At 34.6% G+C, this 16,599-nt stretch overlaps 2 protein-coding genes across 2 annotated transcripts; one reads left to right on the top strand and one right to left on the bottom strand.

The window, feature by feature from the left end:
* Positions 1 to 4,365: 4,365 nt before the first annotated feature.
* Positions 4,366 to 5,200, bottom strand: LOC110708677 (rapid alkalinization factor-like). The gene has a single exon (XM_021886869.1). It carries the CDS (start codon positions 5,020 to 5,022, stop codon positions 4,663 to 4,665), a length of 360 nt encoding a protein of 119 aa, XP_021742561.1. The 5' UTR covers positions 5,023 to 5,200; the 3' UTR covers positions 4,366 to 4,662.
* An 8,313-nt stretch (positions 5,201 to 13,513) lies between these two features.
* On the top strand, positions 13,514 to 15,673 carry LOC110708948. Its single transcript, XM_021887176.1, has 2 exons — positions 13,514 to 14,920; positions 15,014 to 15,673. The coding sequence occupies exons 1-2, from the start codon at positions 13,514 to 13,516 to the stop codon at positions 15,671 to 15,673; spliced, it is 2,067 nt and encodes a 688-aa protein (XP_021742868.1).
* Positions 15,674 to 16,599: the final 926 nt, after the last annotated feature.

Genomic DNA, 16,599 nt, shown 5'->3' with positions numbered 1-16,599 from the left:
TGCACTTATTACATTGTTTTAAGAGAACTATCTCCTTACAATGTAACCTAGCTATAATTCGCCAGACTATACAATCTTCAAGATAAACGAAACTCTCATCGTAAATTCGTAAGTGAACCATTGCACATAAAATCCCTGCTCATGCTACCATGCTTATTGATTTCGTCAATCCTTCTTGCATCTTTTACAAATTACAACACACTCCCTATGCTCCCATTTAGTGTGCTCATTTCTATTTTTGTGTTTGTCATGATTTATTACCTCTTTCTCTTCTTGGCATAAGCTCTTTACCTTTATAAAATATTTTTTTAAAAAAAATAAAATAACTTGAAGTTTATTATTTGAGGAAATTAGTCAGGAGTGAAGGAGATTTATAAATGCTCAGAGGAAGATGAGGGAGAGGATTTAAAGTACATTTGCTCCACCCCATCAAAGGGGGACAAGTGAGCAGCAAGATGTTCAGCTACATTCTCGGCTACACTTACTTTGACAGATGAGGTATATTATTAACATCAACTAATCAAGTCATTAGGGGATCTGCCACTCATAAGAATTAATTGCCCTCATCACATTTCTTGCATCTGTTTCCACCACAACCTTCATTAACCCAAGTCTCAGGGCAATGATCACCCCCGAAACCAGCAGCAACCTCCATTGCTGACACCTAACTACTCACTTTAAGCATCGCGACATCTACATTAACATCAAACTCACCTCTGCCGGGGATGCCAACAACTATGCAAAGGAAGCAATGCTGTTCTAGCACTAGCAAAACAGTTTACAGCATAGGTAATAGGTAGTATGCTGCATTTTTTAGCACCCAACAAGTCCAAGCCGTGGTGGCTTTGCAGCGGCTCCTCTCCTTAGTTATTACTTTGGTACTAGTATGTAGATGACAAATCACACCTAGATATATGATGTACTACTATGTTTGGTTGATGAGAGTGAGGGATAGCTCAAGTGGTTAGAGCTTCTCTCCTGATTCTAGGAAATCGTGGGATCGATTCTCACCCCGCCTTTGTGGCTCTCTAAACACCAAAAAATATGTTTAGTTGATGTCTAATGAGATCACATTAGGTTTTTCCGGTTAGACATGAATAAAGATATTTCACATAATATATGCACCTGTGAATGCATTTTGTTATCTATGTACTATAGCTTTATAACATAATACTTGTATATTATTAATTTTTTTGAAATTCTTAACATTTCTTATATTTGTCACTTCAAAATAACATATCAACATTGAAAAAAAATCTACAAACACAAAAATACAGAGTAATAAATAAAGGTATAGACAAACATCATTCACTTAGATTGGTTGTTGAAAAGTTCTTTCATGTCACAATCACCATTAACAAGTGAAGATCATGAGCTTTTAGAGCATATGAAACCTTTCTACAAGTGAGAATTTCTATTCTTTCCTCCTTGTCGGTAAGCTGTTTCAAATTCTTCTTTTTATACAATTTTCAATCCATATTTGGAGAGAATTTTACTGTCTTATTGAAGAAGTGCAAATTTTGTGAACAGACCTATTAGAAATTCAAGAAATTTTTTACACAAATAACTTGGAAGTTCATGTTGCCAAAGGCAAATTGTCTGGTTTGATTTTGCTCATTTTACCAAAATTAGGTAGGGGTTGTTTTTTTATTTTTATTTTACCTAATGTTCTTTATATGTACTGTACTAAGTATTGAAAACATGCACACAATAATGAATTCATGAGTGCTCTTTAATACGCTATTTATTGTGCACGTATGCTTGAATCCATTTACTCTAGTACATGAACATCAGAACATGTTACTAAGTACAAAGTGTTATTTGTTCTTGTGGTTAATTTTCATGACTTTAAGGTTATGGAATCGAATCTCATCATAGAAATTTAGAGGTGATTTTTTATCCTTCTTTTGTGCCTTATTTTGTGCTTTCAAGGGTTTTAGCCTATTGAGCGTGAGACTGAAAGGATTAAAGGAATCTAAAGACTAGAGAAATGGAACCATATATATTTTTTAAATTGGCATTTCAAATCAAAGAAAATCCCTCTCTAATCAACTTACTTTCAATGAACTTAAAATTTAGTAGGATGGTTTTAAAGATACAGTTATTTTAGAACACGTTATTAATTACTAGGCACAATGTTAGATAGGAGTAATAGTTTTAGCATATGAATTACAAAGTCCTATAGAACATGATATAAACGAAATTCCATCCAATTCTCTGACTGTCGAACACGTTATTGGTGTATACAATTTTTTATTATTTTTTTAAGGTAAGATGAAATATCATACTAAACCGATACCTCTCTCGGGTTTAGTCAGCCCAACTTCGCTAGTTAACGCTTGAAAGTAGAGGGAGAAAGTAAGAAAATTCTCCTACTCCCAAGCATTTTTATAGTTGATGAGGCTCAAACTTGTGATATCAAAAGGTAAGTTCCCCACCAACTCAAAGCTTGGTATCGGTGTATGCAATTGGGTTACCCTTTTCCACACTCACAAGCTAGAACATAAAACTTCTAAAGTGACCACAAAAATCAACGAAAGTTCCGTGTTGAAAAGAAGAGAGTTAGGAATCTAGTACGGGGTCCATTCCCCCACAATATTGTTTGGCAAATCACACAACATACACCATCAAACCGATTCCTCTATTTTTTTGATTTGATTGATTATCTACAATAGGTGTGATTGGACCCCACCTTATTCAAATCAAAACAGCTCAACAATCTTTTTTTTTTTTTTTTATTAATTGAAATTTTAAAAAATGACAGACAAACTATTAACAACTTCTTCTTAGAAATTTCATCAATCCACAATATACTCCTTCCAAAAATCATTAGGTACACCCATTTCCCATGTGATATGGCCTTATTTGTAATTTTACAACCAAACATTTTCATAGTTGCAAATTAATTTTGCAACCACAAAGCCACCAAATTCCAGCCATCTCAATCATAATATGTACAATTATAATATTTCAATATGATAGAAATAATATAATACAAAGTATAATATAATCCTTAATTTTCATAGTAATGTTTAGTTAATGACATAGTTGGTGGATTCCTTTCACTAATCTCCTTTTGTTTACGAAATTAGTATACAATGACAAAAGACCATATGCTTATTCTTGCCAACTCACTAATCCACTTCTTTAGCTGGGATACAAAATCTTCCCCCATAAAAACGACATCCCATGAAAGAGAAAAATTTTAAATTAAAGATTCGACAATTGTTTCCACTACAATTTAGTAGTAGTAAAATACTGTACATGTCGTGTAACTTTTTATTAACGATAGGTAAAATCTTGAATAATATGACAACTACCAACCCTTTTGAAATGGAGATATTGAAAATCGTACAATAATTGTATTTTGGCAATTGCCGCCCCTTAGAGTTAAGGAATCGTTCCTTAGATTGAATTCGATGTTAGGAAGTCATATATCGTGTACGGAGTAATTTATTGAAACAATGTTGACGATTTCTTGGTCTATTCCTCTAGAATTGGCTTGAATTGTGGAAGAAATTTGAGTATCTTTTATAAAATCAAATTCTCCTAATCTAATGTCTAATTATACAACTAGAGTATCTATTAAGAAATAAGTGATACTGAAAATTCAGATTACTTATTTTTGGACAAAAGTCACTTCCTAGGACTATAAGAACAAAATCTACCTTGTAACCAAAAATCCAGGAATTTGGGAACTAATCAAAAAATGGCAACAATGTAGCAGTAATTCCCTCTAATTCTGCCCAAAAATATTCTTAATTTCTTACTCATGTTACTAATTACACACTTTAACACAAAATTAAATCTCGTCTACAACACTGTCCGCAAGTGAGCTCTAAAACCACTTAAAATTTTATGAACATGAACTTTTATGAAATTCCTATGGTGCATACTTTACATAAGAGAATCCCCCCCTCCTATTTTTTAATCAAAAGATGAAAGAATTTCATTCTATTTACACAATACTTTACATTTCTTAAATCTCTAACTTTATATTTCTCCTATTCTTTTCTTCCTCTAACTTTAAACAAAGGCTAAGAAAAGTAACTACATGAACAATTCAAATTTTCAAAAGCTAAAGCCACCAATTAAAGATGCAATACAACTATACAAGTATACAACTACCTTTAGTTCATACCCACAAGTCAATGCCAACTTTTACCAAATAACAATAATAATTGAAGCCTAAATTTCATTCAAAAACACACCAAAATTAATTCCAACCACACCACCTACCTCAAATCAACAACCCAAGGGGTAAAATTGGAACCAAAAAAAAATAGCAAACCAAATTCAATTTGACGACTTATACTTCAAAGTTCATACATAACAAATTATCATTATTATGAAGTAAATCTCATCTCATCTCATAAAAAGAATAACTAAATATTTATTACCAATATAATACAAAACCCAAAAAAAAGTGTATCACAATGAAATTAACATTAACAACAAACCCATCTTTAAATTCCTCTTACCTTGATTCTTTTTATCCATGTATACCAAACAAACCCCAAATCATAGAATTAATATAAAAATAAAAAATAATAAAAATTACAACATTTTTTTCCTTTTTTGTTTTAGAAAATTAAGAAATGGGCTAATAATAATCATCATCATAATAACAAAATAAAAATAAAAAAAAATAAAAAAAAATTCTTAGCGTCTTGCACAACGAGTAATAGCACTGCAACCACGAGAGTAAGGATTAGCTTGAGCACCTGGACGACAATTATAGTACGAAGCACCACGTCTTGAACAAGGAACTCTGTTCTTATTCAGCGCATTATAACTAATATAGTTATTTGTTGCTAAAATACGCCTGTAAATTTCTGAATCCATTTCATCTTCTTCATTCATCCCCAAACATTCATCAACTGTTCCTTTACACCCAGATCCACCACTTCCGAACAACCCCATTACCGTTGGATCAAGATCAACCCCTGCATCTACGGTTGAGATTAGAGCTAGGAATAATCCAACGGCTATTATTGCTACTAGCTTTCTATTGTCGGCCATTTTTGTTGGTGAGATTGTTTGTTTTTCTCACTTCTGGAAAAATAGGTTGAATTTTTTTGGGATTGAGTTTGTCTCTCTCTCTAAAAAGAGGGGTTTTTTGGGGTTTGTTTCTCTCACTAGAATAAGGGATTGTTTGGACAGCTGTGAAATGGGAACGGCTAGTTTGAGACTTTGAGGGTGGAAGTAGAGTATTATAAGTAGCGGTTTTGTTGGGAAATTGGGCTTGGTTTTTGGATTATTTACGAATATTGCCATTTTTAAGAGGTTTTTATTTTGATTAAAAAAAATTAAAAGAAAATTGCGTGAGAGGTGGTTAAGTGAGACGTTTGACATTGGACTGAGGACATGTCAATGATTTAATTTTGATGTGTGATTTTTTTATTTTTTATTTTTTTAAAAAAAGAGGAGATTTTAACATGTGCTAGGATTGGTGTAGTGTGACATTATTAAGGTAAATAATTAAGAAAATTAATTGACTTTGTTAATTTATTAAATTTAGATCTTATGATATTATAATTAAATTAAATTACAATTGGGGAATTATATTGTTTCAACAACATTTTTTATAACATCAAATGTAGCATAATTTTGAATATTGACTTGTGAGTAAAATATTACAAGATTCAATTGACTTTTATTATACGGAAATGATATAATTGTACATGCAATAATTAGGGATATTTATTGGTCTAAAACCGAACTGGACTAAAGATCGAAAATTAGAATTTCAAGAACTGAAGAGTGGTCCGATTAAGCTGGGACTGAATCCGGATTGGACCGAAAGAATTGATCTAAACCCCGAACCAGACCGATTTAAGAAATGTTTAATTAGTTTGTGGAAAACTTCAAAAAAGCAAAGGAAACCATTATTTAAGGTTCACGCATAATTTTAAGAAAAAATCAGTCTACTTCAAGACCCTTTTTTATAGGGTTTTGAACCAGAACGAAAAATTAAGCTTTTAGACCTGAAGACCAAATCGGTTCATTTTTTAGGTCCGGACAGTTTTATGAACTCCTCTAGCAACAATGCAAGATTACATTTAAGGGTGTGATATGTTCACCTTAAATTTTTTTTAAGACTAATTAGATTTAAATTCGAGATGATAAAGTCAAAATCAAGTATGCACTTATAAGAAAATCAAGATAGTCATGTAATAATGATTTAAACTTAATAAACCTTAATAAAACTTTATTAGTGGTAATTTGAACTTGGATTTTCCTTATAAAAACTTATCTTATCTAAAATTAAAGTGAAAATATTTAACCAAGGATTAATATTAAAATATGTTAATAAAAGGGTCTGTTTTTTTCGGCTTAATTTCAGTTCAGTTTAGCTCTAATCAGTTCAGCTCTAATTCTAATTTCTCTCTCTCATAAAATATTCAGTTCATTTCAGCTCCAAGCAGTTCAGTTCAATTTAGTAAATCGAAACAGGCCCTAACTTATGATTTTGTCATACACTTTCAAATTAATACAGGAAAATATCGATTGCTCGTGTGCAACCTATATACATTACCATTCTATTTTACCAAAATTAGGTCTAAGGGCCCGTTCTCTTACGTTGAAATTCAGGTTCAGTTCAATTCAGCTCAATTCAGTTCAGTTCAGTTCAGCACCTAATTTCCTTCTCTTATAAAATATTCAGTTCAGTTCAATTCAGCACCTAATTTCCTTCTCTTATAAAATATTCATTTAAGTTCTGTTCAATCCAGTTCAGCATCTAATTTCCTTCTCTTATAAAATATTTATTTCAGTTCAGTTCAGCACCTAATTTCCTTCTCTTATAAAATATTCATTTCAGTTCTGTTCAGCACCTAATTTCCTTCTCTTATAAAATATTCATTTCAGTTCAGTTCAGTTTAGTTCAGTTCAGTTCAGTTCAGTTCAGTTGAGTTCAGTCAATGAGAACATGCCCTAAAGTTATTATTTTTTCATTAAAAAAAACCCGGATAGATTAGCTATGACAAAGAATCATCAAAAAGAGTCAAATCAAGTCAGCTTTGAGTCATGTTAAATTATCGAGCACATGAAATTAAGTTTTGAATCAAGTTACTTTTTTTTTTGGTGTTCTTCCCGCTTCATCCTTTGGGCTAATCCGAATCCGGATATCAATTCTGAGTGATTAGGTTCTAGTTTCCTCCCGATTATTTTGTGGGGGATCGAACACGGATTCTCTCCATCAAGTTTAGTTCCAATATCACTACATCAACGGTCAATTGATTTAATTAAGTTAAATCTAGATGAATCAGATTAATCTTTAACAGCTGCATTATTTAAATTGGCAATAATAGTAAAGTTTTGTAATTATTCAGGTTAGGACTTTAGGAGGGAGAGGCGGCGTCGAGGATAATTTCAGACCTTTTAGCAAAGGGGCGAGCATATTCTTGAGAAGCAGTTATAATTTTGGTATATTTAAAAAAACAAAAATTGATAATAGAGTATTAGTTGGAGATTATTAATTTAATAAAAAGAACTCCAAACTTTGGAAAATTAGTCCAACTGAAAATGACGTTCCTACTGCCTTTAAAAAATTGGGAAATTTAAAATGATGTACTGTCACAACTCACAAAGTTATGAATTTGCATTTCGAAAATAAGATATGTGAAGCGGTCTCATTAATTGAGAAATGGTAATTTGGTTTTGAAGAGTTCAGATCAGATATGAACTACTACTGTACTACATGTGTGTCACGCAATCCGTGAAGGTTGACGAGGCAATAATGCCAATAAGTATTTATCGTAATCGAATTGTCAATTTTATATTCCGTATATTTTGAAATATACTTCATTACGTTGTAATAGACTTGATAAAATTGATCTGATAAAAACTTGTGATTTTAAACTTGTTACGTATAAAAATTGAAATAGTCTTTAAATGTTATATTGGGTATGTAGAACGGGATTGAATGCAATTGTTCATTTGAATTTAAATTGATTACTCATAATTCAAATATGGCCCTAAAAACCTAAATCAAATAAATACAAAAGTCACACTTGCTAGAGGATTCACCAAAGGAGATTGTGTAAGTCTCATTTTGATCAATACATGCTTAATTTCATACGTTAAGGAGTTTAATTTAGAGTTTAGTCATCTTAATAGGGCGATCAACCTTGAATTTATTCTAACAAATTTGACTCCTAAGCTATATCACTTCTTCGAAAGCAATAACTGTAGAAATAACATATTGTACGTGTACATTTATGCAGTTTTTCTAATGCTGACAATGACGGAGAGTTATGGTATGTAATAAATAAATAAATAATCCGGAGAAACTATATGCTTGTGTACAATTTCTTTTTTTACCTACTTTCAATTTTATTCAAGGAATTTGAAGCCATATTTATTAAAGAAATGTATATTTACATAATTACATGCCTAATCCTAATTTTTGATACATGAAAAGTCAAAAGATGTAATTATTTAAAAGAAAATGTTACTAATCTAATGAGTTGGCATCTACAATAAACAAGAATTAGGAGAACAAAGTATTAGTCAATCACATGTTGATGATGTGAGAAAGACCTTTATTATAAACAAGTAGTACAACATTATAAAACACCAAGGAGATTACAAAGAAAATACCAATTCTCTACAAATAATACCACAACAATAGTTGTCTAACGCGTATAAGTTTACAAAATGCCAATTCTACCCACCAACAACCAATCCACCAAAAACTTAATCTAGTCATTCCCTATTTTAACCAAAAAAAAAGTCAAAACAACAACTTCATCCATTTAATAATGCACATAATCCATCAAGTATTCTAGATGACATAATTATTAAAACATAAACCTTTGGTTAAGGAATATTGACACATAAATCATAACCACGAAGAAAAATGGTAAAAAATTTAAAAGAGAGGTTAGTAAAAGTAAAAGATTTATTTGGTAGATAGAGCCACAAAGAATAAACGTTGCAGCCGATATATATATAACCTCATGTATTTAGGATCATCCCAAATTAAGCTAATTGACATATACAATATAAGATAATAGACTAATAGCAATAATCAGAGTTCAGAATATTATAACATATAAATATGAAGTAAATAAACTAGCGTATATGTTACCACCTTTCAAAATATTAATTGTCGCGTTAGCAGTGTCATCTGAATCTTTAACGTGACAACTAAATACGGACAGACCGATGGACCCGTAATTAAAGTTTTCAACCCCTTCTACAACGGGAGATATTACTACACCCACGTTTGTAGGGATTAGCTTGTGCACCTGGCTTGCAATTGTAGTAAGAAGCACCACGTCGAGAACACGGCGTTTTATTCTTGTTCATTGCACCGTAGCTAATGTACTTTGATTTAGCCTTTAATATACGCCGATTAGTCTCCGAGTCCACCATGAACTCCGACTCGTCGAACTCGTCCCCCACCGTGCACTCCGCCATCGAACCGGTGCATTCGAGTTGACTCGGCGATTTAGGATCTACATCAATGGTCAGGATTCCTACAACAAAGAAACTAAGGGCTAAGATTAAAATGAGACATTTTGGACCGCCCATAACATAAAACCAATTTTTTGAAGTTATTATTATGATTTGTGTTGAAAATGTTTTTAAGAGGAAAAATTGTATTGGTGGGTTAGAGATATATAGTTGCAAATTAAATAAATGATTGATTGCAAAATATATAATCCGTTAATATCATATGGCTTGCATGTCTTCATGTAATGCTTGAGCACTAAGTTGCAGGCCGGCCTTGCTACAAATAACATTTTATACTCCATTAATCATGTGAAAATTGATGAGTTGCTATATATAATTTCGTAAAATATTATTTGTGTATTATTCTTAGTCTTTATTACTAATTACTATGGACTAGACTTGTCAATTTGGGTCAACGGGTCGGATTTGGGTTAAATTTCGGATTGTTTGGGTCATTTGGTTTAAGTGGTATGAATTGTTTGGATCATTACAAATTATGATAAATGGATCATATCGGGTTGATCTATTTCGGGCCATTTGAATCGGGTCGGGTTCGGATTTGGGTTCTCTCTCAGTAATATGGGTTTGAAACCGGGTCGGAAATTGCCAAGTCTACTACGGAGTATAAAGTACGAAGTATAAATTAGACTTATAGAGTACGTAATATAGTTACCCGTATTATTTTCAGAATTGAAGTTTTAGTATATTCTCTTCCTAGCTAGGTGATGTTTTGACAAGTTTACATAGTCAATTTGACTTAGTGGTAAGGCATGAAACCTTCATGTAATGCTTATTAGGAGTTTACTTTTCAACATCAAATAATAGTTTATTGCATATAATTGTAATTAGCAATTACGTTTTGTTAGTCCTTGATAATTATGATAAACTAGTAGGAGTAAACAAATTAGATTAGCAACCGAAAGAAAAGTTGTTTAAAAAAGGACACTATGAAAATGAAATGTTAAATTAAGAAACACTACTTTGATTATCATATTTTATTGCCGCACTTAACTTGTAATGTACATCTTTAATGTTCTTTTACTTCATATTTAATCTTTAATAATGATTTTGCTAAGCTAGGGACAACATCAATAACTTTGCGTATCATGAACCATTCCCAATATCCTAAACTCATCAATATATGCTATAATTTTAACTAACAACATTATAACCCTTATTGAATATGTATGGTGTTCTTTGTCTATCGATTTTCATTATTGTTCTTACAATTGTAATTACAAGTGCATGTACGCATGCATTGTACATAATTAGAATCGAGTTTATAATACGAGTTTATAATAATACTGCACAATGTATGTAAGTTAAATGGGAAGAATATATATTCCCTTCATTTTATTTTGTTATATTACCTCCGTTAAGTATTATTTGCAACAAAGGGGTATTATTTGTGAGATATAAAATATTCCTTTTGCAAATAATAGTTAACAGAGATAGCACTTTAGTTTTTTTTATCATACGGAAAAAAATTCTAATTACGAACAACAAGGGTATTAACGAAAAATTGCAAAAAGTAGACGAGGATAGTCCAATTTTACAAACTGGTGACTGCCGTAGTTTCACAATCAATGCCGTATTTGTACGCCGCGTCGATGATCTAGTCAACCTTATAAAGCACCGCGGAAATTATAGATGGAGATATTCCTTGTAATTGTGTGACACGAGGAGGTTTGTATAGTGCTAGGACTTAATCCACCAATAACTATATTAATTAAACTGAAAATAACTTTTTAAATTCAAATATTTAAAAGAGAACAAAAAAAAAAAAAAAAAAAAAAAAAAAAAAAGGTAGAACTTCTATACCTCAAGAATAATGTTTCAATACAATTAACTTACACAAGTGAAATACGATAGAATTATGAGGAATTAGTCCGATAATTAGTCGACCATTTAATCACATATTTGTCCATTCTTGCGTCAATTTTCTTTTATTACATATGTTGTGCATTTGGACTTTGGTTATTTTGTTTTTGGAGTGATTTTATGTGAAATAAAAATGCATGTTAATTATCAAATACATACATACTTGCTTTGTCAATAAATAACTATATAGAGTATATTTTGGTATTCATTCTTAGGCCAAATACTCATAAATAAATCTTCAATCATCCCGCACCACATTTTTCTCTCACACCATAGCTCCGTTTTATCTTGAGATTAATAAGGTGTGAGCACTCTAACCAACTTACGAAGTTACAATTATCTTTTAGTCACTTTAAGTCTTGTATTTTAAGTTATTTTCGAAACACCTAACTCATATTAAAATCTTAATTAAATACATATACCTAAGAAACTTATTTGTTGACAATAAAGGAAGTATAACGTAAGCCGATTTAATTAAATATTAAGTTCTTATGGGAAGAACAAGGTTAAGCATGATAATTAAAGAACCCTTTCACGATCTACCCACCATAGATTAAAACAAGAAGAAATAAGGATTAAGGTGAACGAGAGAACGATTAGTCAATTACATACCAACCCTAATTTTCTATGTAAGGTGAATGCTATAAGAAGATTATATTATAGGGTAATTGGCCTAAAGCATTCATGAAAGCTTAGACAACCCTTTAAGATCTTTTTAAAATTATACTCCATATATGACTAAATATTAAATTGAAATTGCCTAGTCAATCACTCTAATATATATAGTAAATAATAAACCTATTTGGTAAAAAACTCAAATCACTAACACTACATGTTGTGTAAAACTTCTTATAATTTAATACAAATATAGTTTTACGAGTACATTTTAATGTGAACCTCTTTTATTCTCTCTCAATTATTCTTCATCCTTCTCAAATAAAAGTATATATGATATTAATATATATGGAGTAATATTTTTCCGATTTCAGTCCGTCTTAGTTTGTGTGTGGCTAGTCGTGTGACCACTTACAAAAGAACAAAGTAATCCATATAAAACTGATCAAGTAACCCTTGTAATACTAACTAAGTAACCCCTATAACACTGACCAAATAACCCTTATTACACTAACAAAGTAACCCCTGCCACACGGTGCGCCCAGTCACATATAAGACTTTGTGTTCCGACTTTATTTTTAATACACAACCTGATCACCATACCAGCAAAGCTAGGCTAGTTTGGTAGATAAACTAACCAAGAACATCAACTCGGCAATTTATGTAATAATAGTAGTAGTTACAATTCTATTATGAATGTGTAGTTTGTCTGTTATACCTTCTTTGATTTGTTCTTTCTAGCTAATTTACTAGCTATAAACTTTAATTAAAAATAACATACATACCTCAACGAACGGCTCAAGTGCTCAACTGCAAGTCTACAGTACAGCAATTTTTGGTGGTTTGTTTTTAGTGCCAATAGATGCATATAAAATCCAACATTATCAAATCATATGATAATGTTTCCAATTATTGTAACAGATATTATTAGGGTGCCTATAACAATATTATTGGTTAAAGGCACTAGTAATATGAAATTTCATACGAGTACATGATTAACTGTAATAAAATAAAGTATTTGCATATAAGTGTAATAAATTAAAGTATTTGCTGTACGGGATAATACCGACAGTAGTTTAAATAGGCCGAAAGTTAAATCTTGCCCGTGCCTATTTAGTTGAACTCAAACATCCTTAACGGCTCTCCCCTCGGCCACGTGGAGAGCTGCTCCCGGCCACGTAGGCACCTGCTACATTTAAGGTCGGTTTGCCACCTAACGTCATAAGGTGGCACCAGCTTGGTTCTTCCCCTATATATACCTAGGCGCATTCTCACAACAAGGTACAATCTTTTGATCTAGCTCTCTCTCTTTCTCTCTAAACACCTTCTCTCTTTTCATTCTTGCTTCCCCAGGTTACTGACTTTAGCATCGGAGCGGTTATTCCCGAATAACCCCCCGGGCTAGTTAATCTGTGCTGACTGTGCAGGCAGTGAATTGGACGGTAAACCTTTATCAACCCCAGGATATCACGGTATCGGAGCTCATCTGGAACAATTGGCGCTAGAAGGAGGGGTAGTAAAAACTTCTATCGTCCAAAAAAAACCTCCAACAGTCATGGAAGGAGAAAACGAAACTGCACCAGTACCGAAAATAGGAAATCGGAACGATTATAACGGCGTCCTAAATACCAACACCAACAAAACGGTAAATCCCATACCTAAGATAACGGTGGAAGATGAGACCCACCTTCTCTATAAGGACACTACAGATATACCGCGAACACCGGAAAGAACTCGGGCACCAACCCCAGATCCTTTGGGAGAGTTTACCCCAGAAGAACTAGAGATAACGACCAAGGTTATGCGGGCAATGTCCCGAAAAAGAAAAGAAGTTGAGATGGCGGCTGCGAGGGAGCCTCGGAGTGGACCGACAACCCCTTTTGTCATCAACCTCGAGGGTCAGTTCGATCAAGCTGGACCGCAACCTAACACAAGGCTGCCACCTCAGGAGGCGGTGATACCATCAGAACGTCAAGTTACACGAACGACATTCGGAGGAGAATCAGAATCCTACCGGCATGAGGCTAGTAGTGGGCCGTCAAGGCATATGGCTCGAACTATAGTCCGGCCGAGGACATCTCCCTTCACGCAAGAGGTCCTTAATCAGCAAATGGAGAAGATAAAGATGTCGTCATGCACATACGACGGCAAAGGTGACCCAAAAAGGTATATACCGGCATTTGAAAGTCATATGTTGCTATACACCGACACCAATGCTGTGTGGTGTAAAGTCTTTCCCACAACGCTGGTTGGAGCGGCTTCGGATTGGTTCACTAATTTACAGCCCGGGTCTATCGGTTGTTTTGATGCACTAGTTAAATTATTTATGGGCCAATACATAAGCAACAGCGCCAGACAGAGAACCTCAGGAGAGCTTATGTCCGTCCGACAAAGAAAGGACGAATCATTGAGAGATTTCGTTCGGCGATTTAATAATGAAGCTAATACCATACCTAAATTGCAACAGGAGATAGCTCTTATGGCCTTAATGAATGGTTTGGCTGATAGTGATTTCAAGAAGTACATGGCCCGGAAGTCCTTTCTCAATCTCGGTGCGGCATTCAACAAAGCCCATGAGTACATTAAGAGTGAAGAAATGCTGAAAGCAAGCAACCAGATAACATCAGCAGAGCCGTCTCGACGACAAAACACATACATGTCGCCCAAAACTCCCGGTGGGGTCAACAGGCAAAATCAGCAAAAGGCAAATAGGCCCGCTAGAGGCCTTTGGCGATATAGTAATTATACCCAGTTGAACACGCCCAGGGCCGCAATTTATTCAATAAATCAGCACAAGGAAGACTGGAATCAACCGACGCCAATGATAAAGAAGGGCCGAGATGTAAAGAAGTACTGTATGTTTCATAGAGACGTTGGCCATTATACTGAAGAGTGTGTCCAATTGAAAGAAAATATTGAGGATCTTATCCAAAAGGGGCATCTGTCTCAGTACCGGTCTCAAGTAGGACTGAGCCGACATCCAGCACAACCGATAATACATACAGAGTATTGAAAGCAAACAGACCCGTCAACACAAGATGACACTTACCGACAGGGTAGTTCCGAGATTTATCGGCAAGGATCCGCCCCCGCCGGACGCAAACTTACCATTGAGGTGATTACCGGAGGGCCTGTGCATGGAGGATCTGTTAGCGGTGCAAAGAAAATTTTGTCGGAATATAAACACATAGTAAACGCGCTGGGTGTGGATGAGCGACCTCGGCCAACCAATATCCCTTCCGTATCCTTCTCTGAGGCTGATGCCAAAGGCATAGTATTCCCCCATGATGATCCATTAGTCTTGATATTATTAATAAATGGGTGTGATATCAAGCGCGCGCTGATAGACGGGGGTAGCTCGACGAATATTCTGTTCGCAAGAGTATTCGACGCCATGATGATAGGTCGGAAATACTTAACGCCTGTGGCATACCCTGTTATCGGTTTCAACGGCTCAACTGTCAGACCTGAAGGTAGCATAATCCCACAAGTTAGAATAGGAGAAGGAACCAGGGCAAGGGATATGATGACCGAGTTCTTGATTGTTGATGTTCCGTCAGCATACAATGCTATTGTCGGCAGACCATTAATACACGATGCGCAAGCCGTAGTCTCGACATACCACCTCACAATGGTATATGTTTCTAATGCCGGCAGGATGGAGCGCGTTCGAGGAAGTCAACGATGGCAAGGGAATGTTATGTGTCGGCATTGAAGCAGCCATGTCGACAAGTTCCGACAAGCCAGAATAAACACAAACGGAAACGGCCCACACTTACCACTGATTTAGCAATGGAAAACTTTGATACAAGGCCAATAGCAGTTCCTAGACCACTACCGGGAGGTGAAACCGTTGAAATTGAGCTCCAACCAAGAGTCGCAAATCGGACAGTAAAAATTGGGTCCGACATGGATACCGAGATGCGATGCCATCTACTCGAGCTTCTAAGGGAGAACGCCGATGTTTTTGCCTTCTCGGCCGATGAGATGCCGGGGATTCATCCTAACGTAATGGTGCACAAGCTGAATGTGGACAGGCGGGCTAGGCCTGTGCGAAGGAATTTCTCAACAGAAAAGATCGAAGCAATACAGGCAGAGGTAAATAAGTTATTAGCGGACGGTTTCATAGAGCCATGCACATACCCAGAATGGTTGGCCAATGTTGTCATGGTTAAAAAGTCGTCAGGGAAGTGGAGAATGTGTGTGGATTTTACGGACTTAAACAAGGCTTGCCCAAAAGACTGTTATCCTTTACCAAGAATAGATCGCCTGGTTGACTCTACATCTGGCCATGCGCTTTTGAGTTTTATGGATGCCTTTTCTGGATACCATCAAGTTAGCCTCTATCAGCCAGATCGGAACAAAGCGACATTTATTACGGATGCCGGAGTTTATTGTTATAAAGCAATGCCTTTCGGGTTGCGAAATGCAGGAGCTACCTACCAGAAACTAGTAGACAAAGTTTTTGCGGACCAAAAGGGAAGAAACGTCGAAGTATGCTGATCAGTGGCCATTTGGCCCACTTTTCTACTTCGTTTCTTCCCCGATTGAGCCCTTTGTTTGCCCTTTTTCCTCTATTTTAGCTTAGTTTTGTTATTATTGAGCATATTTGTTACTTGGAGTGGTTTTGAGTCATTTTTG

This window comes from Chenopodium quinoa, unplaced genomic scaffold (genome assembly GCF_001683475.1).
Source record: "Chenopodium quinoa cultivar QQ74 unplaced genomic scaffold, ASM168347v1, whole genome shotgun sequence".
NCBI lineage: Eukaryota > Viridiplantae > Streptophyta > Magnoliopsida > Caryophyllales > Amaranthaceae > Chenopodium > Chenopodium quinoa.
This window is presented reverse-complemented; position numbering and strand designations above follow the sequence as displayed.